The 26,992-nt window shown below is 43.5% G+C and overlaps 1 protein-coding gene across 2 annotated transcripts in view; it reads right to left on the bottom strand.

The window, feature by feature from the left end:
* The window catches only part of GADL1 (glutamate decarboxylase like 1), a 184,277-nt gene extending 173,849 nt beyond the window's left edge, over window positions 1-10,428 (bottom strand). For both annotated transcript variants that reach the window (XM_053263603.1, XM_053263606.1), the window contains exon 1: window positions 10,308-10,428. In XM_053263603.1, coding sequence (XP_053119578.1) covers window positions 10,308-10,386 — 79 coding nt within the window. In that variant the 5' untranslated portion in view covers window positions 10,387-10,428. The remainder of the gene's footprint in view (window positions 1-10,307) is intronic.
* Window positions 10,429-26,992: the final 16,564 nt, after the last annotated feature.

Below are 26,992 nucleotides of genomic sequence, written 5' to 3'. Positions count from 1 at the left end.
ACAATCAGGCAAGGCCCCCCAGTAAGGATTCAATCCCAGGGGAGCTTTTTAAAGGTGGAAAGGTGGGCCCCTGTTTTAGCCAAGCTTTTTACCTATATCGACTGGGTGGGTTGTATCCCTGAGGACTGGAATATGGCTATTATAGTGCCGATTTTCAAGAGCGGACAGCATTCTAACCCCTCTAACTACCGACCAATAAGTTTGTTATGTATAATTAGTAAACTACGCGAGGCATTTGTGCCTCAAACTTATTGATTGGGCTGAACAGAACTCCATTCTTAGAGAAGAACAAGCTGGTTTTTGAACCAGCCATTCTGCTTTGGACCAGGCCTTGGTTCTTTCCCATCGTGTAGGAAAGTACTCTAACAAAAAATCTGCTCTATATGTGGCTTTTATCAGCCTTAAGGCCACTTTTGATTCAATTTCTAGGGCCTGTTTATGGACCAAAGACCTACTTGCAAAGACCTCCATAGACCCACGACTACTACTTCTTATTCATACATTGTATGGAAATATTCTACTAAGGGTCAAGTATGATAACAATGGGCACTTATCGGAGCCTATCTCTTCACAGAAAGGGGTTAAACAGGGTTGCATTTTGGCTCCCTTTTTTTTTAACGTTTATATTAACTTTTTAATCCCTTACCTTGATGACTCTGCTTTCCACCAGCCTAAATTAGCAGGTAGACCTATCTCCATCATTGTACGCCAATGATGCGTCTATAATATCCACCACGCTTGTCGACATGCAGAGAGCTTTAAGAACTCTCACACATTTCTGTGCAGAGTTGTCCCTGGTTATCAGTACTCTGAAATCTAAGGTGATGGCCTTTAGCAAGAGAATGGAAATTCATAAATGGGCAATTAATGGCAGAAGTGTCCAATAGGATAAAATTTATAAATCTCTTGACCTTGTATTTCATGAACAGGGTGTTGGAAGTTAAGGACTTTGTGCTGTCTCTTGTCTCAGTGACATAGGAGGACAGACTAGTGAGTCAGAGGGCTCGAGGGTCAAGACATTGGTCATCCCTTTTCTACTGCTCTGACACACTATCCCTTTGGAATGTGGATTGCTAATCTCAGGGACACTTCCTCCTTCCTCTCTCCCTTCTCTTCCTGTTCCTTCTGCCTTGCAACATGCAAGCTCCTCTCAGCATACACGTATGCCTAATCAAATTCCGCTGTGTTGTGCCTCTGTGCACTCTGCTATAATGAAAAAGGGATTTCACAGGGCTCATGGAGATCTCATTGTGAGTATGCGGCAGCAAATGCCCAGAGTACAGTATCAGCAATATTAAAATTTTTCAGTACCAAAGGAACTCAGGGGCGTATCTATAGGGGGGGCAGGGGGGGCACGTGCCCCGGGTGCCACTTGAAGGGGGGGCGCAATTTCTTAAAATTAAATAATTTTTTAAAATGGCCACCAAAAACAAAATGGCCACTGGGCATGCTCAAATGGCCTCTATGAGGCTTCAGGGCATGCCACGCCTCGCAGAGGCCATTTGAGCATGCACAGTAGCCATTTTGTTTTCAGTGGCCATTTTTTTAAAATATATATTTTTAAAAATGACCACCGCACATGCTCAAATGGTGCCTGTGAGGCCCTAGAGGCCAGTGGGAGGAGGGGAAAACTTTGCAGACCCCCCACAGCCTTTAAGATGTCCCCCGAAGGGGCTACAGGTAGTTTTTTTTTTAAAAAAAATTAATATAATATGTCACTGTACACATATTCAGATTGGCACTATGTACAGAGAATAAGGGCTTGTGAATACTGAGCTGAAGTTTATGAGCTAAGATTGTATCCATTTGCTCTTACTTTGCTTCTTGTGATAAGTGAGTTAAATGTGATGTCTTAATAATATGGCTATTAATGGTCAGTTTGTCTTTGAATCAATGTGAAATCCTTAGTATTAAGGCCCACTGGGAGTTTCTTGCTCTCTTTCTCTCATTTTAACTGTCTTTCTGAAATACTAGAATATATTCCAAGCAGTGACACAGTTTACTCTGCATATCATTTAATTATTTTCAGAGTATCTGGGAAAAGTGAAATTCTCCATTTATTTTTAAAACTTATGTAATCATGATGCTACAATGCATAGCAGAGAATTAGACAGGCACTTCTTTTAGTTTTTCCAAGTACAACTCCGCATAATATTTGGGGATTTCATGAGCCCCAGCATACTGAAATTTGTCGTTTTCCAGCATTTTAACCTGAGCTATCCAAACAAATTAATGATAGCCCCACAATTTGGATAGTTTTAAAAAATAAATCTGAAGTGGTAGATAGGAGCTTGACCACATATATGATATTGCTAATATTTGTAATTTTTAAAATTTTTAAAATAAAAGTTTTCTGAAACATGTGTGTCAGTCAGATGTATGTTGGGCGGGGCGGCGGGGGCAGGGGGCGGCGGGGGGGGGGGGGCGCAATTTCAGTGCTTGCCCTGGGTGCCGTTTTCCCTAGTTACGCCACTGAAGGAGCTTATTATATACCTGTGGTGCTTAGGGTTTTTCAGGCCAAAATTTTGGCACAGGTGTTATATGAAATTCAGATATTTCTAACAGGTAATTTACAGCCACTTGAAGCCATCCAGAGGAGATTCTCGTGGGCCATTTTCCAGCTTCAGCAATGTGTTCCGAACATGGCCTTACGCTTGGAAGCGGGAATAATTATGATTGTGGCTCAGACATGGATGTGTATGGTTAATTATTGGCTTAAACTCCATACTTCTGGTCTAGGCCTTGTTCCATTAGTTTTAGAGGATGAATTCCAGTCATCCCGGGAAAAGGAAGTCCAGGTTATTTGGGGTAATTGTGGCTTTTCAGACCAATTTTTACAATCTTTGGTTCCCAATGTAGCCAAAAAGATTCCCAAACAGAGAGTTTTGGATATAGAGAAGCAAAGGGACCTAAGTTTCATCTCCCCCAGAAATAGCTGTGGTAGCTTCTTAAATTACCCTTGCCCTGCAGCATATCTTATGCTCTTGCTAGCCCTAGGCCAGAAGAGAGCTTTTTCTCAAGCTTGGTTCAGTGTTTTGCCCTCTGTGGTTTTAGAGGAAAGATACAAGAGAGTCCCTCTGAAGAATTGTTTATGTCCATGTGGCACAGGTGAGGTTGAGACAATTTCTAATTTTTGCTTTACTGTCCTTTTTATAAAGCTATTCGCTCCATCTGGATTGAGCCTTATCTATAAAAATGTCCAGGCCATTCAGATGATTTTTATGTATTTCTTAATGGATCGTCATGTGGAGATTACCAGGAGAATGACAAGATTTTGTGCAGTGGCTTGCAAAATATGATGTGAACAATTTAGTTTTAATTTTCCTATTTGATATGACACTGTATCATTTAACAATTTTATTTGTATGTAACTGTTGTGTGTTGTTTTTTGGTCATGGACCATAAATAAAAATATGTATGTATGTAAGCTTTTCTCTGAAGGAGTGGTAGGGGAGACTTGCTGGGTCTTTTGATCCCAAGGCCTCCCCAAGGCCTATCTTGTCCAGCATCCTGTTTCCCAGGGCTTTTCTAGACCACTATCTATCTCACCTTATTTCAGCTTCTGTAGTACTTCCTGCCAGGCTCCCATGCAAGATCAAAGCACCATGCATGAACTTTGGAAGAAGCTAATTCTCCATCCTTGTAAGTTTTGGCTCTGCAGTCAGATGATGAGCACCTCCTTAGCACTATTCCTGCCTGCCAGCCAGAGCTTGCTTCCCCATCTCTTTTTGTGTCTACATTAAAGTAGAAATGAAAAGACATGGAAGGTAAGCACTAGCCAGCAGTTGGTGCTATAAAAACTAAAACATTAAAGAGGTGCTCAGCATCTGACTGCAGAACCAGAACTCACAAGGAGGGAGAACAGAAGGTTGCGCACAGCATCTCCTGAATGAGAGCTTGCAGGAAGTACTGCAGCAAGATAAACAGCAATCTACAACAGTGTTCCTTATAACAGGGATTCCCAGATGTGGACTACAATTCCCAGAATCCCCAAGCAAAGGCAGCTGGGGATGCTGGGAGTTGTAGTCAACAACATCTGGGAATCTCTGTTAGAGGGAACAGTGGTCTAGAGCAGGGATTCTCAATGTTAGGTCCCCAGATGTTACTGGACTTCAACTCCCATAATCCTCAAAACCACTGGGGCTGGGGATTATGGGAGCTGAAGTCCAATAACATCTGGGGACCCAACATTGAGACTCCTTGATCTAGAGAAGCCCCCACAGGGCTTTCCCCACTTTGGGAAGTCCACAAGCAGAAGATGAAGAAATAATCACAGGTCATTTTAAAACTAATAGTTGTGTGTCCAAATGGACACCCAGTTCCAGCTAGTGGACAACCAGTAAACACGATTTGGACACATAACAGTTTTTTAAAGAAATTGAAAAAAATAATTTGAGACATTGTGAATACAAAATAAATTGTCATATATTTAAAAATACCATTCTTAGTAACATTTAAAATGAAGCCGCAGGCCTTCTTTCAAGCTATATTAGTAGCTGCAGGCTAACCAGTGACTATATCAGCAGTTATTACTAAACTAATACAAAAAATATTAATACTGCTTATAGTATGACTGGAACAGCAGAACAACGTATTTCATAGTATTGTACAAGATTCATAAAAACCATCGGCCTTTCTGAAAAATTTCTGATCTCGGGTGAATCTACCACTGGGCATCTGTGTGGAGGAGAAAAGAGCTGGTCTAGGAAAGGAGAGCTGGTCTTGTGGTAGCAAGCATGACTTGTTTCCTTAGCTAAGCAAGGTTTACCCTGGTTGCATATAAATGGGAGACTTGATATGTGAGAACTGTAAGATATTCCCCTTCAGGGATGGGGCTGTTCTGGGAAGAGCACTTGTATGCAGAAGGTTCCCTGGCTTCTCCAAGATAGTGCTGAGAGAGAATCCTGCCTGCGACCTTGCAGAAGCCTCTGCCAGTCTATGTAGACAATACTGAGCTAGATGGACTTATGGTCTGACTCGGTATATGGCAGCTTCCTATCTTCCTATGTGTGCAGTCAATGAACACAGGCTGCCCCATGGAGCAGGGACTAAAGGGGTCACCCGCTGAGGCTGGGTTTTTTGAGGGACTTACTTTTAAGTATGTTTCTAAGGGCTTACTTTTCTGGTGGCCTCTGCCACCACGAGTTGGTCACTAGTGTATCACACTAGTTTAAAAGTGTCTATCACACTATAAAAAGATGTGTATTGCACTAATAGCTCTACACACACAGTAATGTTTAAAAGATTCTTATTTTGTGTGCTGGTGTAGAGTGTGTCCACCAGTAATCCTGAGTCCAGGCAAACACTGTTCTAGCATGCAGGCATTGAGAAGAAAAGGACCAGTGTGTGAACATTTTCAGTGTGACATTGGCCCTGTGAAGCACCGACATGAGTCAAGATTATTCCATAGTGCCACATGCATCAAGCAATCTATTGGTGCTGAATGGATGCATATGCCTCTGGTTTTTCCATTGCTGTGAGTAAAAGGAAAGATGGGAGGGGAAAAATACTCCCCACATGCCCTGGGGAAAATCTGTGAACATCTGGCTGCTTTTAATATGCATGGATTGGCTGCAGTAGGAGAATTCAACCACCTGGAAGGGATTGTAGGGTTGGCCCTGACTGTGAATTTGAGGGGGGGGGGAAATAAAAATAAACTGTATGAATAAATGTAGACAGAACAAGAGGTGCCATGTTGTTATAGTTTTAAATCAGCCCCCAGTTTACTCTTTAGAAGAATTATACTTACATGTGTGCAATTGCTGTTGCTGTTTAGATCTACATAGATGTGTGCCATTAGGGCTGCCAGAGGTCAATTGCTTAAAGGTAAGATGTTTTTAAACAAATGTCCTCACTGTAGGGCTGCAACGCTCCCCTGGCACACAGATTGCTCTTTCATACTGACTCATTTTGGACTTTCTGATCTGACAGTCCCAGCCTATCATTTTGGATGCCTGCCTTATTACAGAGAAATGCCTAAGAACAGGTTGGCATCTGTTCCATCTTCATCTCTGACAATGCCAGAGACATGTTAAGGTAATTGAAACAATCTATGTGATGTAATATGCCATAGAATCTAATATAGCTGAATACACTGAAATAGAAAGGCCTACAATACGTTTATGTTTAGGGATGCATTGGTAGGAGATTTAGCTGGCTGAGCCATTTCTGTGATTTTTCCAGCATTTTAGCATTTACACTGATCGTATTTTATTGCTTAGAGGCATTTTAAGTCTTGTTTTGGTAAATGGCCTGAAGTTCGTTGTAATAAAACTAGGCTTAACAGTTTTAATTCTTTTAAATGTCTCAGGTTCTACACTACATACTTATACACTCAGGATTCTATATTAGAGCTAATACAAAATGAAAATGTGAAGTTAAAACAAACAGCCAACTGGAATGTTTTTCATTCCAAAATGTAATGAAATAATGGAAACTAATCTAGCTTATCCCGCACAGAGCATCTGTGCTCTAGGACTTTATTTCTCACTCACCCCCTCACCCAGTTTCCCCTCATGCAGTCATCTCCCCTCACCCAGTCTCCCCTCAGCCAGTCGTATCCCCTCAGACATTGAGCAATGGCACCCATCGGTGCTGAGTCTCCTCGCGAGGAAGATGGCCAAGCCAGGGCTTCCCTTCCAGCCTGCACAGATGGCCTTCAGTGTACCCTTACGCCCCGGCACAGCCATCCTCCTTGTGAGGCAACTCAGCGGTGACAGTTGCCATTACTCAATGTCTCTTCTTTCTTTCTTTGTCTCCTCCTCAACCTCCCTCCCTCCTCAGCAGCAGCTGCCCTTCCGGCAATTCTCTCACACCGGAACTCTCATGCCATGCACAGGATTAGCTACGGGTACATCTTAGAGAATTATATATAGAGATTGCTTCTACTAGACATGGGAGTGGCCAGTAGCTAAAATGATTTTAAAAGGGATTTAAACAAATGTATAACAGGGGAATAAGTTTATGACTGGCTACAAGTCATGATGGCTAAAAAGAACCCTTGGGTTCAGAGGCACTATGCTTCCGAATACCTGCTGATGAGGGACGTCAGTAAGAGAAGTCTCTTGTCTTCAGAACCAACTTGTGGGCTTCCCAGAGGCATGGGAATGTAGGAAACTGCCATATACCAAGTCAGACCATTGGTCCACCTAGCTCAGTATTGTCTACACATACTGGCAGTGGCTTCTCTAAGACTGCAGACAGGAATATCTCTCAGCTCTATCTTGGAGATGCCAGGGAGAGAACTTGGAACCCTTAGACACTTTTTCTGGAGCAGCTCCATCCCTTAAGGGGAATATCTTACAGTGCTTACACATGTAGTCTCCCATTCATATTCAACCTGGGTGGACCATTATTAGCAAAGGGGACAATTCTTGCTTGCTACCACAAGACCAGCTCCAGCTCTCCTCTGGTTGATCACTGTGAGAAAGAGGATACTGAACTAGGTGAACCTTAGTCTGATCCAACAAGGCTCTTATATTCTTCATAGAGATGGACTGGTAGAGAGACTAGAATAGCTGCACCTGTGCTCTGGTTCTCTCTTCCGGTGGAGATCTGTGCTTTCTCCTCCCTGTTGGCCTTTTGAAGAAATATAAATACATTTTTGTGTCAGTTGGCATTTGAGAACTGACTACAGTATTCCTTATTTTACATTGTCCCCCTGGACGGTTTTGTTTGTTCTGCTACGTTTTTCATTCCATTTTTTAGATTATAAACTTTAGGAGTGTCTCATTTATAATAGGTAATTGGGTAGGTGGCACCCAGGACTTCAGCAGAGCAGCGTTCTGTAAGCAGAAGCTCTTTCCATGAACGGAAGGAGAACTGTGCTCATGCAAGGACCTCTCTGCTGGTGCAAGGACCCCTTGACTGAGCACACCTGTTCTTCCGTTCATGGAAGTACTGCTCCACTGAAGATCTGGTTTGTTATTTTGTAAACCACCATGATAGTTTTGAATAGCAGTATATACATATTTTAAATACAAATATACATTAACAAAAGAAAAATGAAAATAAAGAATTTGCAACATGATATATCATTGCTGGGGAAGATGGTGCTGCCTAGATGGTGTCTTTGCACTTGTAGAGTGAGGTAGCTTTCAACCCCTACAGTAATTTGCAGATAAAAACTTTTATAAAGTTTTATAGAATGGCACAGGTGTGGATGAGTGAAGGTTGTGTCTCTTGTCACAAAATGTCACATGCACAATCCAATAGGTTCCCACAAAATCCACAAAACATCTCACATAGCATTAACAACTTGGGAGGGAGGGAGAACCGGGATATGTATTTTTTTTTTAAGTTCATATATAAACCAAGTGTAATGGGTGTTGTAATACACTGAAATGTGCTAGGTGGTTCTTTTAAGTATGTCTTACAGTGACTGGCTTATGGGCTTGAATTTTAAATTCAACACCAAATCCACTGAAATATCCATTCATTATGTACAAAGCCTTTACCCTTTTAAAAACAAATTAAACACCCTAGGCTGTAATCTCTCCCACCCCTTGCTACCTAAGAAAATTTCTTACATCTAAAATATCAGCTGCCAGAAACCTTATTTTCATGTGTGTGTACTTGTAAAGGATTTTAAGGAAAAGCAGGCTCTGTAAACACTTTTGGTTTTATTACCCAGTATCAGCAAAAGATAGAGAAATTGAGAAAAGCAATCCTCACAGTATTAGGTTGTGTTGTTCAAACTAATGATTCTGCCTGTTCTTTTTCAGAGTCCAAAATCCCTGAGTCATCATTGTGATCATTAATGCCACCTTTTTGCTTACCTAGCTTTAAAAAGATTACAGTGATCAGGGCACCAATGGGCACCAATTTAATTGGTACATAAATTAAACCAAAGCCTCATTGGTTTTCATTAGTGATGAATCCTGTCCTTTTGATACTTTGCTGCCTCTGTGGTCCAATAATGTACTTTAACCTCTGATTATTAAAATATCATTTTTGATCGTAAAATTGCAGTATGTCTTAACCTTTTATTCTTGAAATATGTCCTTTTAACCAACCTATTTATCAATCTAATCTATTTCTAAATGAGTCAAGTATGTTTAAGGCATTTCGATGTTTTACAAAAAATAGTCTTTAGCCTTGTGACACAAGGAATATTATATTTCACCACTCAAACTGCATGTGGTTTAGCTGTTCTATATGGCTGCATTCACACAATCACAACAATTCTGGTTCAGGGGTTCAGAAATGCTGCTTCCACATCTGCTGCTTCAGAACAGCATCAGAGATTGCTTTGACTTATGCAGCAGCCCCAGGGCATAGCGTTATGAAGTTGTAACAATGCACATCATGTCAGGCAGTGATTTTCCAACCATCCTCAGCCATTTGGTATATGTATGTTTAAATGTGCATAGGGCATGTTTGGGATACCTATACCCATTCTTCTTGCTATGTAAACTGTTCTGTGAACTTTTTTGTTGAAGAGCTATCTATCTATCTATCTATCTATCTATCTATCTATCTATCATTCATTATACCACCTGACTCCAAAGGCTCTAGGCAGTCCACAAAAATAAACTCTATCTGGAATCTACCAAAAAATAGGAACATAACCACTGCAAATCAGTACCACCTATTCCCAAATCCCCCAGACGATCCAGAAGGATACCATGGTCGATAGTATCGAAAGCCACAGAAAGATCCAAAAGAAGCAACAGAGTCACACTCCCTCTGTCCATTCCTTGGTAGAGATCATCCATTTGGCCGACCAAGGCTGTCTCCATCTCATAGCCTGCTCTAAAGCCAGTTGGAAATGGATCTAGATAATCAGTATCTTCCAAAACTGCCTGGAGTAGATCAGCCATCATATAAATATAAATATTAATAATATCCTATTTGTTGTAGGATACAGAAGCAGGACACAAGCCAAACTGATGTCAAAATCTCTCTCTCTCTCTCATATTTAAGTCTTGGCCTTTGATTATTTCATCTCCACAAATATAGTTTTAAATACTACATTAAACATATATGTATGTAAAATCCTGACAATTTAAATGCTTGCTCATCAAGTAAGAAGACGCTACAGCTTAAACTGGCTCTAAAAATATACTTGGTAACACAAGCACCATGGGAAACATCTAGCAGCAAGAGATTATCCCTCACTCTCCAAATGCCCATACCAGATTTACAGTCAACATAAAGCTAATGAAGGCTCACTCAAAATGGACCTCCTGGTCATCTAGTCATAGAATAGAATCTCTGCTCAGTAGTTAGCCAATGCACATCTTCCGCCTCTTTCATAACTATAAAAATTATATTGATGTGTGATGATTATTTTAAGAACTACTTACAATTTCTCAGGGGAAGCTCACCAGTGAGATGAGGTGAGGTAACAGCATTAGGTGGCCATGAGAGGGTGAGTGAGGACATCCCACTCTGCCCATGGGCATTGCTTTGTTGGAAGTGAAGGACTTTGCGCTGTCTCTTGTCTCAAAGACAGTGGAGGACAGACTAGTGAGTCAGAGGGCTAGAGGGTCAAGACATTGGTCATCCCTTCTCTACTGCTCTGACACTATCCCTTTGGAATGTAGATTGCTACTCTCAGGGGACTTCCTTCCTTCCAGCCACTTCCTTCCTCTGTCTCTTCTCTTCCTGTTCCATTCTTCTACCTTGCAACATGCATGCTCCTCTACCCGCACCATGTGTGCAGAGATGCAGAATTCATCTGCAGCCAGCTAGCTAGCTAGATTAGAGATCCTAACTCCTCACTTTCCTATCTAGAATAGAGTTCTTTAATAAATGCCATATATATTGATTTGAAACTATGAACTGGCTCCAGTTACTTTACTCTCAGCATACACGCATGCCTAACCAAATTCTGCTGTGTTGTGCCTCTGTGAACTCTGCTATAATGAAAAAGGGATTCTCTTACCAGAGAGAATTCTCAACAGGCCTCACTTGCTGTCACTGCTGCTCCCTGGCTCTGTCACACCCCACTACCTCCCTTTCATTCCCCTCACCTACTCGACTGTCCCAGCCTCACTTCCCTTGCCCATGAACTCTTTCCTATTTCCTGGCTGTCTTACCTTCTGGGCAGTTTAAAATCCCAGCATGAACAGACGGTAAGGGAGCTGGGAGATGAGAAAGGGTGGTGCATACGGGCAAGAGAAGCAGACCTGGGCCAGTCCTGATGCCAACTTCAGAGGATCAGCCCCACCTCTCTCACCCATGCATGCCACCCATCCCTATCTCCTGGCTGCCTTACCTTCTGGGCATTCTGGGGATAGGGCTTTAAGCTACCGTAAGTCAGAAGTCACCAAGAGGGAAGCACTTCTAGGATGGAGCTGCGGCTTCTGTTGCCTCCAGATCACTAGCTGGATACACTGCACCTTCCACTGACAGGAACATAGGAAGCTGCCACATACTGAGTCAGACCATTGGTCTATCTAGCTCAGTATTGTCTTCACAGACTGGCAACACCTTCTCCAAGGTTGCAGGCAGGAATCTCTCTCAGCCCTATCTTGGAGAAGCAGGGAACTTGGAACCTTCTGCTCTTCCCGGAGCAGCTCCATCCCCTAAGGGGAATATCTTGCAGTGCTCACACATGGTCTCTCTTTCAAATACAGTACAACCAGGGCAGACCCTGCTTAGTTATGGGGACAAGTCATGCTTGCTACCACAAGACCAGCTCTCCTCTCCAGGCTTTTGCACTGGGTGAAGAGAATGAGAGAGAAAGCCACTGAGTTAGTGAACCAGAGGCAACAGAAGCCACTGCTCCATCCTAAAAGTGCCTTCCTCAACAGCTGCTGACTAATAGTAGTTTAGAACCCTGTCCCAAGCAAGCCCAGAAGGCAAGGCAGTCAGGAGGTGGGGAGTGGTGGCACATGTGAGCAAGGGAGGTGGGGTGACCCTGCCCCTGACATCAAAGGACTGGGACAGCATCAGAGGACCTACTGGCATCACTTCTGGTGATACCAGTGCTTGATCCGAGGCTGGTATTTTTACTTCAGCTGGTGCTGGTATTTTTCTAAGTGCTCTAAACACTTCATTTACAGTAATCCTTTAAGGTAGATTAAACCAATATCTCCTTTGCAGATGGAGGGAATGATGCGGAAAGGAAGTCATTTGCCAAAAACACACCTTGAGTTTATGACTAAGCTGATATTTCAAAACTCTTTTTAAAGTGCAAAAGGAATGCCAGAGGAGCCTCCCAGCAATTGTCTCCCGGGAACCACCATTTCCCCCTGCCCACAACACCTACATGTGTAGGTCCAGAGCACTGAGGAGGGGATGTCTACCACCACCAAATCCAGAGGCAGATTAAACCTTTTGCCGCCCATGGGTGGCCAAGGATTTTTCGCCCCCACCACCACAGCGAGGAGGGTAGGGGTAGTGTTGAGGAGGATGTCCCCCCCTTTTTTTCTTCTAAAAGCCTGCCACAGTGGCAGGATGGGGGGCAGCGAAGGCCACACAGTGGCTGCTGCAGGGAGCAGGGGACGAGGGGGAAGCCTCCGCTTTTACATTAAAAAGCCGCTGCCTGTGCAGCGGAATGGGGCGGCAGCGGTGGGGAGGGTTGTGTTGTGGGGAGGGGAAGTTCCCCCGTTTACCGTTCCCCCATTTCGAACAGGCTGCATTGGGGGAGTGCACTCATTTGGAAGGGAGGAAAGCTGGAAGGAGCTCTCCCTCTTCATTCCTCCATGCAGCGACAGGCAGCAGATGCTGCTTTAAGGTAAAGGGAGGAACTTCCCGCCCACAACACAACCCTCCCTGCCGGCTGCCGCTCCATTCTGCCATGCAGGCAAGAGCATTTTAATGTAAAAGCAGGGTCTTTCTCCTCATGCCCCGCTCCCTGCAGGTGCTGCTGTGCAACCTTCACTGGCACCATCCCACTGCTGTAGTGGGATTTTAGAAGAAAAAAGGAGGGACTTCCTCCTCGATGCCACCCCTATGCTCCTCACAGTGGCGGTGGGGTGGCAAATGGTTTAGTCTCTTGCCGCTGCCGCCGCCACATAGTTGCCATTTTAAAAGTGTTTTTTTAAAAAAAATATTCAACTCCCCCCGCCCCAAGACTTGCCACTGTAGGCAATTGCCTCTATTGCCTATGTGGTAATCTGCCTATGACCAAATCTGGTGGTGGCCATGTTTTTCCTCCACAATGCCCCAGATCAATCCATCATCTAAGAACTGTGGGGGGGGGGGGGCGGGGACGTAGCAGCCCCAAGGGCATAGCCACTAGTAGGTACTCTGACACTCCTTTTGCACTTTAAAAATAGTTTTTCTTATTAAAAATAAAAGAAAAAAGAGAATAGTCCATTTTCTGGCCTAAAACACCCCACCCATCATGAAAATGAATGTAGAATATTATGCAGAAAGGGGGGAATTTGTAACAAATCAAATATACTTCATTATGAACAAACAGCAATTGCAAATACGGCTTTTAGCCTCCGAGATAAATGAAGACACTTTTATTTTGTTTTGGCATACCCCATAGAAGAATAGTACAATACAATGGTATTAAGGTAATTGCTACTTAATGAGTTCTTCAGGTAAAAACAAATAAAGTTATTGGCATCCATTTCCAGGCTTTAAAGATCAAATATACTTGAGTATAGTGATTTAAAAGGGGAAGTGTATTTTTCTGCATAAAACAAACAAACATAAAACTCACCCCAGTTATTACCAGGTCAAAAGACCAGCAGCCAGGAAGCCTAACTTTGTATGTGACAAGTGACAGGAGCAGCAAATATCTTTCATTCTCAGCAAACAGAATCTGCAAACAACTGGAAGGAGGGAAACAAACCCTTGCCATTCTGGAATAGATTAATGAGAAGCTAAATAATTGACAAAGTTCTGTGTCCTTGGTTGACTGGGAATTAGATAAATTAACCTATAAAAGAACAAAGAATTGATGAGGCAGAAGAATAACTGCATAACAACACAGTCAACAAGGAAAAGAAAAGCAAGGGCAGAAGAACAGGCATCAAGCTTTTCCATGATGTTTATTAATAAGTATTTGCAGAAGGATTATAATGTTGATTAGAAATAACTGCCACTCAGGACTGCTACCAGCTAAAGATGAGTAGATTCCTCCCTGTGGGGACTGTCTTTCCCCACCCCCACTTATTTAATTAAAAAAAAAAATTAGAAGTGTACAATTGCATGATCTTGCAGACATATAGAAAGAGTGTGCAATTAAAAACACAGCTAAATAAAAAATTTGCTTTAAAAAGATTTCATATAGTGTTTTATCCGTTTGATTTTTTTTTAAGTGTTTCCTACAAAAGTCCAGAAATATAGCACCTCTACATTCCAGAACAACAATGGATTCTGGTAGATGTTGTTCTGCAGACTAAACATCCAGGAATACGGAACCCTGAAGTCTGGGTTAGAATAAGGAAGAGGTGGATTCAATTGTAGCAAATAGCATCTTCATGTGCCCACAGAAGCTTTGTGGATGGGGGGTGTGGTGGGGAAACTACAGGAAGGTAGACATCTCCTTTCTTCATGACTGTCATGCTCCCTGGTGATGAAGGGTGCCAGTTATGTGGTGAAGCAGGTTTCCTCACTAAGGGCAGCTGGGGCACTTTCCCCCATTCTCCCCAGAGGGGCCCCCCCATCTATTCCTTTCTCTCTCTTCTTGCTATTGCTTTCTTTCTTGCTCCCCCCCCCCACCCCTTTCAAATAGAGGCTTACTCACTACTCAGTCTGACTTATTCCAGTGCCATTTCCCCAAATACATCTGCTTGCCAGGCTTAAAATTCAAGTAATTATAAAACTTAGCCACTGCCCAAATAGCATATTTAGTGCCAAGAGCCCCCCACCGCCACCCCCGCCACCCCCAGTGGAGTGTTAGCTTGCAACCCTCTTAACCAATCACTGAGGCTCTGGGGAGAGTCAGAGAGAAGCCAAATCAATCCAGAGAGGTGCTCCATGGGAAGCAGGCTCAGGGACTTGCCCGGGGCAACACTAGCAAGCCCCATTGCCCAGTGCAGTCAGGTGGACAAAGAGGAGCAGTACGTGCTTGGGGAGAGCAAGCCGGTGGTGGTGCAGCAGCAGCAGCAGGATTCTTTGGCAGCAGTGAGGAGTGGTGACTGGTGAGTGAGTCAGTTCTTTGGCTGTGCTGGCATTGCCAGGGCAGTGACCAGGGGTGTACTGTTAATAAGACCAAGGGAGCTAAATGTCTTCTGGCCCACAGACTCTGAAGGGCCTCCAAGGCCAGTCCTTGCCCTCTCTCCAGTCCTGTAGCCAGGAGTGTGAACAATAGCGGGCCTTTCCACCTCAAAGGTTTCTCTTTCCCCCCAGCTGAGCTGCAGTCCCCCCAAGCAGGTTCTCTGTGACTCCTGATTTCTCTTTTGTCAGATGGGAGGAGAGCACCTGCAGCAGAAGAGAAAGGAAAGACTTAAAGCAGCTCTGTCTTTAGCAGCAGCAGCAGCCACCGCCATCTCTGATTGGTCCTCCTCGTCTTGAGCTCCTCCCCTGCTCAGCAACTGAGTGCAGCTGCTGAAGTTGAACTAAAGACAGAGCGCAGCTGGGAGCTAGCTGTTCAAGTGGAAAGGAAAGTCAAACAAACAACCCTTAGCTGTGTTTTGTGTGTGTGTGGTTTCCCCTGCGCTTCCCACATTTATGGAGAGAGAGAGAATATTTTCCCCGAAAATATTGTGTTACCCCCAAAATAAGACAGTGTCTTATATTAATTTTAGCCCCCAAAAATGCACTAGGGCAATTAGTGGGACATCAGAAATTACTGCTAGGTCTTACTTTCGGGGTAGGTCTTACTTTCGGGGAAACAGACTATTCCTAATTGAAAGCCTTCCTATGTGTCTGTGTCCCCCTGCCCAGGCCTTGTTTGTGCCTGAGCAATTTTAAACTTGTAAAAAATGATTTTAAATTATTGGGTTCTTCCCTCTAAGTCCTCGCTCATGTGATCTTCCCCTCAGAACTTGGAATGAGCCATTTTCCTCTCTGTGGAAAGGAAAGAGAGGGGTGGCAGGGAGTTTATTTGTTGGTTGTTGGTGGTGGTGGTTAAAATATATATTCAATTGTTTTTCAACCAAACAAGTTCTCCCAAAAAATGTTTCTTGCTCCCATGGCTCACAATACTTGAGAGTGGAGCTAGTCTAGCACCCTGGATTGTTTGCTAATTTTAAACTGGTTTGCCTGGATATCCCTTCACCTGTCTTTTCCAAATAAAAAATGTTGTGGTTTGTTTGTTTGTTTGTTTGTTTGTTTGTTTAAATCCCACCATGCTACAGCCCTGACAAAAATTGTTACGCTTGGAACAGAAGCTTCCTTTGGAACTCACAGAAGGGGAGGAGAGCTGATCTTGTGGTAGCAAGCATGAATTGCCCCCACAAAGCAGATACTGTTGTATTTTTTGGTTCTGCTGTTGTTTACACCTTGTAACTGTAGTCTCCTGTTCTCTGTTAATCTGCTACACTATATTACACGTTGTCCTTAATATTCTTCTGCAGCAAAGACATGGGGCTAGGAGAAGGAGAGGAAGGCAACGAGGGACCCATGTTAAAATCTCATCTCCGGGCCCACTCCAACCTTAGTACGCCTCTGGCAGTGACATGAAGTACCCAGAAGGCTGCTGCAGGCCCCAATATACAGCCTTGACATAGTTGGGGGTGGGGCAGATCTCAGCCTCCAAGGTTGAAGGCATGGCAGGAGAAACATAGGAAGCTGCCTTATACTGAGTCAGACCACTGGTCCATATAGCTCAGTATTGGCTACACAGATGGGCAGCAGCTTCTCCAAGTTTTCAGGAAGAAGTCTCTCTCAGCCCTGTCTTGGAGATGCCAGGGAGGGAACTTGGAACCTTCTGTATGCAAGCATGCAGGTGCTCTCCCCAGAGTAGCCCCATCCCCTAAGGGGAACATCTTACCATGCTCTCACATCTCCCATTCAAATACAAACCAGGGTGGACCCTGCTTAGCAAATAGAAGCTTGCTAACACAAGAACAGCTCTCCTTCCATAGAGGAGGGAGCTGTTGGAGTGACCAGGCCAGCCCGCTTCTGCAGACAGCCACCAGTCCCAGTGGATACTAGCCACCACTGAGATGAAGATCCACACAATGGAGTCAGGCCCAACTAAGGTCAGGTAGGGCTTAGGACAGGAGCTGGAGAGAGCAGAAAATCAAGCAGAGGTCAAGCAGTTGAAGACGAAGGCTGGAGAGTCAGATCCAAGGCAGATCAAGTAAAAGCTGAGGTTGTGTAAGCAGAGTTCTAAAGTAGGATCAGGCACAAGCCAAGGTCAGAAGCCAGAGAGTCAGGTCTATGAGGGATCAGGATCACCAGAATCAGGCTCGAAGCTTATGCAATGATATTGCTTCAGCAGTAGTCAGTTTCCAGCTGCTGTCCCCAGCTCCACCTATAGGAAGTACCAAATCTTAAAGGGCAATGTTTGATTCTGTGGTCACTGACCCTGATAAGGCTGGAAAGCAGATTGCTCCTCAAAGGGGCCATCTGAGTTGGAAGAGAAAGTCTCCTCCAGCCCTGGTGGAGGGAGTGGACCTGATGTAGCTGGAGCTTCCCATCCTAACCCCTCCCCTGAACTCTTGTGTCTTCTCCCAGCTGAGATGTATCTGGACCTAGGACCATGACAATGTCATGATCCAGACTGGGTCCACACAGAGGGTTGCTATTTTAAAGTATACCTTACAATGTTATCTTTAGCACCGTGCTTAGTTTGACCCTTAATTAAGAGAAAGTAGGCCTGTGCCCTAGAAAATCTATCATATCGGATCCGACACGATATGATATGACATAAAAATTGTTGGAATCAGAATTAGCATGCATTTTAATGTTGTATAGTCAGATCATGTTGGAATTTCACTCAGAAATTCTGACTTAAATCAGATTTCTCCCACCCCACTCCACCCCAAGAAAAATAGGAAACAAAATAATAGTAACTCTAGAATGGCTGGACAAAAAGCTGTAAAATTTCATGTGATGGTAGTACATGATGACAGCACTACGTGTGTTGAATTTGAAGGTAATGTAACTCTATTGATTTTAATGGATTTTTGAAAAAAATATTTATTTATCCTTTTTATATACCACCTTATATAAAATCTCAAGGGAGTATAACAACTTCCTAAGTTCCAGCCTCCCACAACAAATACCTCCATCTCATTTGGATTCAACTTCAGTTTGTATTACTGATTTCAGACAAGCATTTAGAGAAGTTAAGCAAACTCCTGACAAAGTTTATATGAAACAATGTATCTGAGTTTCATCAGCATATTAATAGCACTCTGCATCAAATCTCCCGATGATCTCTGCCAGCAGTTTCATTAGGATGTTAAAAAGCATTAGAAATAGAATGGAGCCCTGTGGACATGGGCGTATCTAGGGCAGGGCAGGCAGGGCACGTGCCACTTGAAGGGGGCGCCATTTTTAATTTTTTTTTAAAGGCAGCCAAAAACAAAATGGCCACCGCACATGCTCAAATGGCCTCTATGAGGCCCTAGGCCATGCCAAGCCTTGCAGAGGCCATTTGAGCATGCGTGGTGGCCATTTTGTTTTCACCGGCCATTTTAAATATATATATATTAAAAATGGCCACTGCACATGCTCAAATGGTCCCTGCGAGGCCCTAGAGGCCAGTGGGTGGAGGGGGAACCTTTGCAGACCCCCTCCCCCACGGCCTTTAGGAAGCCCCCCGAGAGGGCTACAGGTAATTTTTTTAAAGTGTCATCAGGATATTGATAGCACTCTGCATCAAATCTCCCGATGATCTCTGCCAGCAGTTTCATTAGGATGTTAAAAAGCATTAGAGATAGAATGCAGCCCTGTGGACAGGGGTGTATCTAGGGTAGGGTAGGCAGGGCACATGCCCCGGGTGCCACTTGAAGGGGGCGCCATTTTAAAAAAAAAAAAAAAAATTTAAAGGCAGCCGAAAACCAAATGGCCACTGCACATGCTCAAATGGCCTCTATGAGGCCCTAGGCCATGCCAAGCCTCGCAGAGGTCATTTGAGCATGTGTGGTGGCCATTTTGTTTTCACTGGCCATTTTTTTTAAAAAATATATTTTTTTAAATGGCCACTGCACATGCTCAAATGGTCCCTGTGAGTCCCTAGAGGCCAGTGGGTGGAGGGGGAACCTTTGCAGACCCCCTCCCCCACAGCCTTTAGGAAGCCCCCCGAAAGGGCTACAGGTAATTTTTTTTTTTTTAAGTAATATAAATCACTGTACACATATTCACTTTGGCACTATGTACAGAGAATCAGGGCTTGTGAATAATGAGCTGAAGTTTATGAGCTAGGATTGAATTCATTTGCTCTTACTTTGCTTCTTGTGATAAGTGAGTTAAATGTGATGTCTTAATATGGCTATTAGTGGTGAGTTTGTCTTTGAATCAGTGTGAAATTCTTAGTATTAAGGCCAACTGGGAGTTTCCTGCTCTCTTTCTCTTATTTTAACTGTCTTTGTGAAATACTAGAATATATTCCAAGCAGTGAAACAGTTTACTCTGCATATCCTTTAATTATTTTCGGAGTATCTGGGAAAAGTCAATTTCTCCATTTATTTTTAAAACTTATGTAATAGTGATGCTACAATGCATAGTAAATAATGAGACAAGCACTTCTGTGTAGTTTTCCAAGTACACCTCCACATAGTATTGGGTATTTCATGAGCTCCAGCATATTGAAATTTGTAGTTTCCCAGCATTTTTTGGTCTGGCTACATCCACTGCTAAATAGTTTTTGAAATATTAAAAGATTAATGAGCTTGACTTGGATTTTTCAGCTGATATCATAGTAAAGTTATCTGAAATATGGGTGTCAGATGTTTGGATAGGGGGCGCAATTTCAGTGCTTGCCCTAGGCGCTATGTTTCCTAGATACGCCTCTGCCTGTGGAACACCATACAGTAACTCTCACATCAAAAAGCAACAATCTCCAAGCAACACCAACTGGAATCTACCTGAGAGGTAGGAGTGGAACCATTGCAAAGCAGTGCCTCCCACCCCCAACCCCCTCAGGCAATCCAGAAAGGATACCATGGTTGATAGTATCAAAAGCTGCTGAGAGATCCAAGAGGACCAACTGGGTCATACTCCCCCTGTCGATTCCTAATTGGAGATCAAGCCAACCAAGGATTCTCCACCCCATAGCCTGCCCCGAAGCTGGTTTGAAATGGGTCCAGATAATGTTTTTTAAAGTTTAAAAGTATTTTAAGTGTTTTAAAAATGCTATTAAAATGCTTGTTTCATGGCCAAAAATAAATAAATAAATTGCAGGAACTGAAGCCCCCCACCCAAGACTTATTTTGAGGAAACGTCTCCCTTCATATAAAAAGAAGTAGAACCTCTTTTTCTGCACCCTATGTTATAACTCTGGAATGGCTAGGCAGAAAGTTCAAACAATGCACATGCTCATAGCACATTATGGTAGGTATGTGGGAACTTTCATGGATATCAATCTCCTCATTGATTTTTAATGATTTTTTTAAAGGTTTCATGGCAGAAACAGCTACAAAAAGTGCAATAAAGAATCCATTCTGACAACTCCAACAATTCTGACATAGATCCAAAACAGTAGATAATTATTTCCTACGCTTCAGACACAACAGAGCTCAATGAAAATTGGGTCAGAATTAATTCCAACAGCGGCACCATCAGATCCCATAGTACCGTTAGAACTACCCAACTGCACTGGCCTAGGAGAAACCCTGCCACAGGCCTGGGTTAGGAGCCCTGCCAGGAAATTGTCTATAGCTTAATTAAAAGTTATTTTAAAAGCTAAAAACTGAGAACTATAAAAATGAAAGAACCTACCAGATATAATAGACAACATGCTACATGCAAATGATGCATGCACCGTGGCATAGCCATAATTGAACAAGGGGGAACAAATACCTCTGGGCCCCTGAAGGAGAGGAGAGGGGCCCCTGGCTGGCTGATAGATCGCTTTCTTTAGCAAAGATGTGAGGGAGAAGTAGAAAAGGTTGATGGCAGGAGCCCATATTCACTTTTTGTCCCTGGGTCTACTACAACCTTGCTGTGCCCTGCCTGCCATGCATGTTTGCCCCACCCCACCCCACCGCCTTTTCTCAATATGAGAATTCTTGAGAAATGAGAACTGTGTGCCACTCCTTGAAGTAGACTGACTTTCTCTCAAAGAGCTAAAGGTCAGGAATGAATGAAGGTTTTGCTTTCATCTGAAAACACAGAGAGAAGTTTAAAAAAACAAAACACTACCCACAATGAGTAAGAAGGGAGGAGCTGTCTGTTGATCTGTCTGCATTGTGGCTTCATCTGCAGTAGTGCCATCAGCATGTGAGGAATCTTCACTGAAGAGTATTCCATGCAGGGTCTCTGCACTGTTTTGCATGCATGGCCATAAAGGATTGTGTAGTAGTGTACTTGCGTTGAAGGATTTTCTTCTTATTTTTTTTGTCAATTCAATCAGACTGCTTATGGGCACAAAAGCAGAGTAAACAAATGGTTCAAAACAAGAAAAAGGATTATGTGCAGATGGGGTGCTCCTGTCACATGTTTTATATGGTTCCAAGGTTGACTAATGTTTTGTCTTTAATCAAGCCAGCTTGTATTGCTGGCATTTTAGTTAACAAAGAAAGATCATCTATGCTTTCAGGCTGACCATGTTGTTATTAATAGGTTCAAAAAATCTTTTCAAACCAGATCAGGGTGGGAATATAAACAGGCTTTCCAAAGTTCTAGATAATTGTGCCACTGTGTGGTATTTGCACAGCAGGAAGTCTGCAATGTTTCTAATCTCCTTCTTAGAAAACATGTACCAGCTCTTGGATGTGCTTAAGGGACATGCACAAAATATTTGGATACAGGACTGGATTCATGTTGGAGGAAAGCGGCAAGGTGACCTCTAGTGGGTCCCCTCCACTTACCATGATGGTGAGTGTGGAATTCTTTCCTTCTTAATTAGCTGATTGCGGTGGCAGCATTTTAGCCAGTGGGTGCTGCCTACAATGGTTTTCCCCACAATGCTCCACGTAGTGTCATGATGCAACCCGAGACACTGTTGGGGGGACTTGGTGGGCAGTAGCCACCATACAGATAGATCTGGGTGGCCTCCCAGCTTCAGGCGGTCTTGGAAGAAACTGATTATCTAGACCCATTTCAAACTGGCTTTCGGGCAGGTTATATAGCATGGAGACTGCCTTGGTCAGCCTGATGGATGATCTCCAATTGGGAATTGACAGAGGGAGTGTGACTCTGTTGGTCCTCTTGGATCTCTCAGCAGCTTTCGATACTATTGACCAAAGTATCCTTCTGGAAAGTCTGAGGGGATTGGGGGTGAGAGGCACTGCTTTGCAGTGGTTCCACTCCTACTCACAGGCAGATTCCAGAGGGTGTCTCTTGGAGTCGGTAGTTCTTCAAAATCTGAATTTTCGTATGCTGTCCCTCAGGGCTCTGTATTGTCTCCAATGTTGTTTAACATAAGAACATAGGAAGCTGCCATATACTGAGACATACCATTGGTCTATCTAGCTCAGTATTGTCTTCACAAACATCTACATGAAACAGCTGGGAGAGATCATCAGAGGCTTTGGTGCAGGGTGTTATGAATATGCTGATGACACCCAAATCTATTTCTCCATGTCAACGTCATCAGGAGAAGGCATAACCTCCCTAACTGCCTGCCTGGAGGTGGTAATGGGCTGGATGAGAGATAACAAACTGAAGCTGAATCCAGATAAGACAAAAGTACTTATTGTGCAGGGTTGAAACTCGGGAGACGATTTTGATCTACCGGTTCTGGATGGGGTCATGCTCCACCGGAAGGAATAGGTACGCAGTCTGGGGGTGCTTCTGGATCCGAACCTCTGCCTGGTGTCTCAGGTTGAGGCAGTGGCCAGAGGTGCTTTTTATCAGCTTCAGCTGACAGGCCAGCTGCATCTGTTTCTTGAGATGAATGACCTCAAAACAATGGTACATCTGCTGGTAACCGCTAAGCTGGATTACTGCAATGCGCTCTATGTGGGGCTGCCTTTGTACATAGTCTGGAAACTGCAGTTGGTTCAGAACGTGGCAGCCAGGTTAGTTTCTGGGTCATCTAGAAGAGACCATATTACTCCTGTGTTGAAGGAATTGCACTGGCTGCCGATACGTTTCCAGGAATAATACAAGATGCTGGTCATTACTCATAAAGCCCTAAACAGCTTAGGCCCTGGGTATTTAAGAGACTGTCTTCTTCGCCATGAGCCCCACCGCCTGCTAAGATCATCTGGAGAGGTTCTCCTGTGGCTGCCGCCAACTCATCTGGTGACTACTCGGGAACGGGCCTTCTACATTGCAGCCCCTGGACTTTGGAATGTGCTCCCTGTTGAAATAAGAGCCTCCCCATCTCTGACAACTTTTAAAAAGGCACTAAAGACACATTTATTCACCCAGGCTTTCAATCAGATTTATAGTTTTAAATAATTTTAATACTGGGTTTTAAATGTGTTTAATCTTTTAAATGATTTTAATTGTTAATTGATTTAATGTTTTAAATTGTTTTAATTGTAAACCACCCAGAGATGCAAGTTTTGTGCAGTACAGGATTATTTTAAATAAATAATAAGTAAATAAATCTGTTGCTCCTGGCCACACTGCTGAGAAGCAAAAGCATCTCTGTACACTGCCACAGTTAGCAATAGCAATAGCAATAGCACTTATATTTATATACCGCTCTATAGCCAGAGCTCTCTAAGCGGTTTACAATGATTTTAGCATATTGCCCCCAACATTCTGGGTACTCATTTTACCGACCTCGGAAGGATGGAAGGCTGAGTCAACCTTGAGCCCCTGGTCAGGATCAAACTTGTAACCTTCTGGTTACAGGGCGGCAGTTTTACCACTGCGCCACCAGGGGCTCATTGGTTGGTTCAACCTCAAAGGTCAGTGGCATTCTTGTGTAGCTGCCAAGAGCCCAGGGCCTACACAAGGGCCTGCTGATGATTCCTGAGATCATCTCTGGCCCATAGCAGAGTGACTGTCTTAGGGCCTACACAAGTAGAAGACTGTTTGCTGAAAGCCTCCTGCAAGCTGGCCCTGGCCTTGTTTGTCACACTGAAGGAACACTCATTTTGCAAACTTAAATCAGTTCAACTGTCATAGCTTCCCTTTGAGGAACCCTGAGAGCACTTCAGATGTCTGTCAGAACACTCTCGTCAAATTCCTCACACAACTACAAGCCTATATGAGGCTGAGGCAGTGACTTCAGGCAGTGCCCTAAGTTCTTCCAGGAGAGCCAGGAGATGCAGCCCAGGGCCCTCCTCTCCAAACCTAAAACATTGTAGTGAGCTGTGAATACCTCCCCCCACCCACCGATGAAGTACTTTGCACACCAAACCTCAAAATGTCATCCCCCCACAGTCCTCAATTTCCCTCCGAGTGGCAGGGGCAGTGCTATCGATGCCACCACTACCATCACCAGGTCAGATAGGGCAAGGCCCAGTGAGGCAGCTGGTAAGGTAGCAGGGCAACCCTGCTTCCACCAATTTCCTGCCTGAGGCAGCCATATCACCAGGCCTCATTGATGGGCTGGCCCTGGGACCAGGAATACTGGCCTCCTCTGCTCATTTAATGTCATTTAATGAACCAGCATGGCTTCCGCAAAGGTAAATCTTGCCTCACAAACCTTTTGGAGTCCTTTGAGAGTGTCAACAAGTGTGTGGATCAAAGTGATCCAGTTGATATAGTATACCTGGACTTCCAAAAAGCTTTTGACAAAGTTCCTCATCAAAGACTCCTGAGGAAACTTAGCAGTCATGGGATAAGGGGACAAGTACATGTATGGATTGCTAACTGGTTGAAAGACAGGAAACAGAGTGTAGGTATAAATAGAGAGTTTTCACAATGGAGGGAAGTAAGAAGTGGGGTCCCCCAGGGATCTGTACTGGGACCGGTGCTTTTTAATTTATTCATAAATGATCTAGAAGCAGGGGTAAGCAGCGAGGTGGCCAAATTTGTAGATGATACCAAACTCTTCCAGGTAGTGAAATCCAAAACGGATTGTGAGGAGCTCCAAAAAGAGCTCTCCAAACTGGGGGAGTGGGCGCCAAAATGGCAAATGCAGTTCAGTGTTGGCAAGTGTAAAGTGATGCACATTGGGACGAAAAACCTCAACTTCAAGTACACTCTGATGGGATCTGAGCTGTTGGTGACTGACCAGGAGAGGGGTCGTGGGGTCATGGTGGACAGCTAATTGAAAGTGTCGACTCAATGTGCGGTAGATGAAAAAGGCCAATTCCATGCTAGGGATCATTAAGAAGGGGACTGAAAATAAAACAGCTAATATTATAATGCTCTTATACAAAACTATGGTGCGGCCACACTTGGGAGTACTGCGTACATTTCTGGTCACCACATCTAAAAGGTGCAGAAGAGTGCAACCAAGATGATCAGGGGCCTAGAGCACCTTTCTTATGAGGCAAGACTACAACACCTGGGGCTTTTTCGTTTAGAAAAAAGACGACTGCAGGGAGACATGATAGAGGTCTATAAAATCATGCATGGTGTGGAGAAAGTGAATAGAGAAAAATTCTTCTCCCTCTCCCGTAACACTAGAACCAGGGGTCATCCCATAAAATTGATTGCCGGGAAATCTAGGACAAACAAACGGAAGTACTTTTTCACACAATGCATAATCAACTTGTGGAATTCTCTGCCATAAGATGTGATGACAACCAACAACCTGGATGGCTTTAAGAAGAGTTTGGATAACTTCATGGAGGAGAGGTCTATCAACGGCTACTATTTAGAGAGCTAAAGGCCACCTCAGCCTCTGAGTACCAGTTGCAGGGGAGTAACAGCAGGAGAGAGGGCATGCCCTCAACTCCTGCCTGTAGGCTTCCAGCGGCATCTGGTGGGCCATTGTACAAAACAGGATGCTGAACAAGATGGGCATTGGGCCTGATTCAGCAGGGCTGTTCTTATGTCCAGCTGTCACACATGAGGCTGCTGCAGACCCATACTATGGTAATATTATTTTTATATCATTGTATTACATTTTGTATTTTTGTAAGTCATTCTGAGAGTGTATTTTGCTGATTATATTTCACTGAATGCTGGGAAGCACCATGCTAATGCATGTTTTTTTGCATGCATCTAATGCATTTTTTTTGTTCAGTGTCATATAATTGGAAAGGATTACTTTAGCTCATAAAAAAGGGACACACTGGACATGAATGTGTATAGGAAAAAAGGGGATGCATAGAGATGCAAGTCTGAGGTGGTATAAAAATGTGTTAAATAAATAAATTAAATAAATAATAGAAGCAACTAGTCCCTATAGCACAGGCATTTATCCTAAAAAACTGTCCCCAAAACTAAACACTGAGGTTGCAGTTCTATGTATACTTGCGTAAGAGCAAGCCCAGTGGGATATATCTTCTGAGCAGATATGTATGAGATGAGGCAGCACAAACTATATCTCATCTTCATAGGGCAGCTGAATGTAGAAACACATAACAATGCAGAAACAAAATCCACATCTCGTTTCTAATTCCTGGCCACAGATGGTATTTGGTTGTATACATAAACCCTTAGAACAGAACAGGAAGTGTATAAACCAGCCGATAGGCATCACATTTTCTTCATAAGCTTGGGACTCCTGCAAAGAAAACTGAAATGAAAACAATAGTTGAAAAAACATGTTTGACATTTCCAGAAGGTATGTCCTATTTACTGCAAAAGAGAACTTGGAAAGGTAAGAGTTGTTTCAGCAATGGGTTCTGAAGCAACTGGCTTATATGAGTTTTTAGGAAGTGAAAATAATAGCATGAGGCTGAACATCTGTCTGAAATGAACTGCAAAATCAGCAGTAAGATTTATCTATTTATTTGGCAGAGCAAAAATTCTGTTTGATTAAATTTTCATAGCTGTTGCTCCATGCAGAAAGATTTCTGAAAGTGGGATTGTAAGAGCTTCTGAATCAACAAGCACAGACAATTCATTTCAGGCAGTACTGGGCAATGCTTTGATTGAGCACTTCTCCAACAATGTCTGGGGACCCAAGGTTGGGAACCGATGATTTATGACAAAGTAGAAAAAGAGACTA

The sequence above is a fragment of the Hemicordylus capensis genome, chromosome 6 (genome assembly GCF_027244095.1).
Source record: "Hemicordylus capensis ecotype Gifberg chromosome 6, rHemCap1.1.pri, whole genome shotgun sequence".
NCBI lineage: Eukaryota > Metazoa > Chordata > Lepidosauria > Squamata > Cordylidae > Hemicordylus > Hemicordylus capensis.
This window is presented reverse-complemented; position numbering and strand designations above follow the sequence as displayed.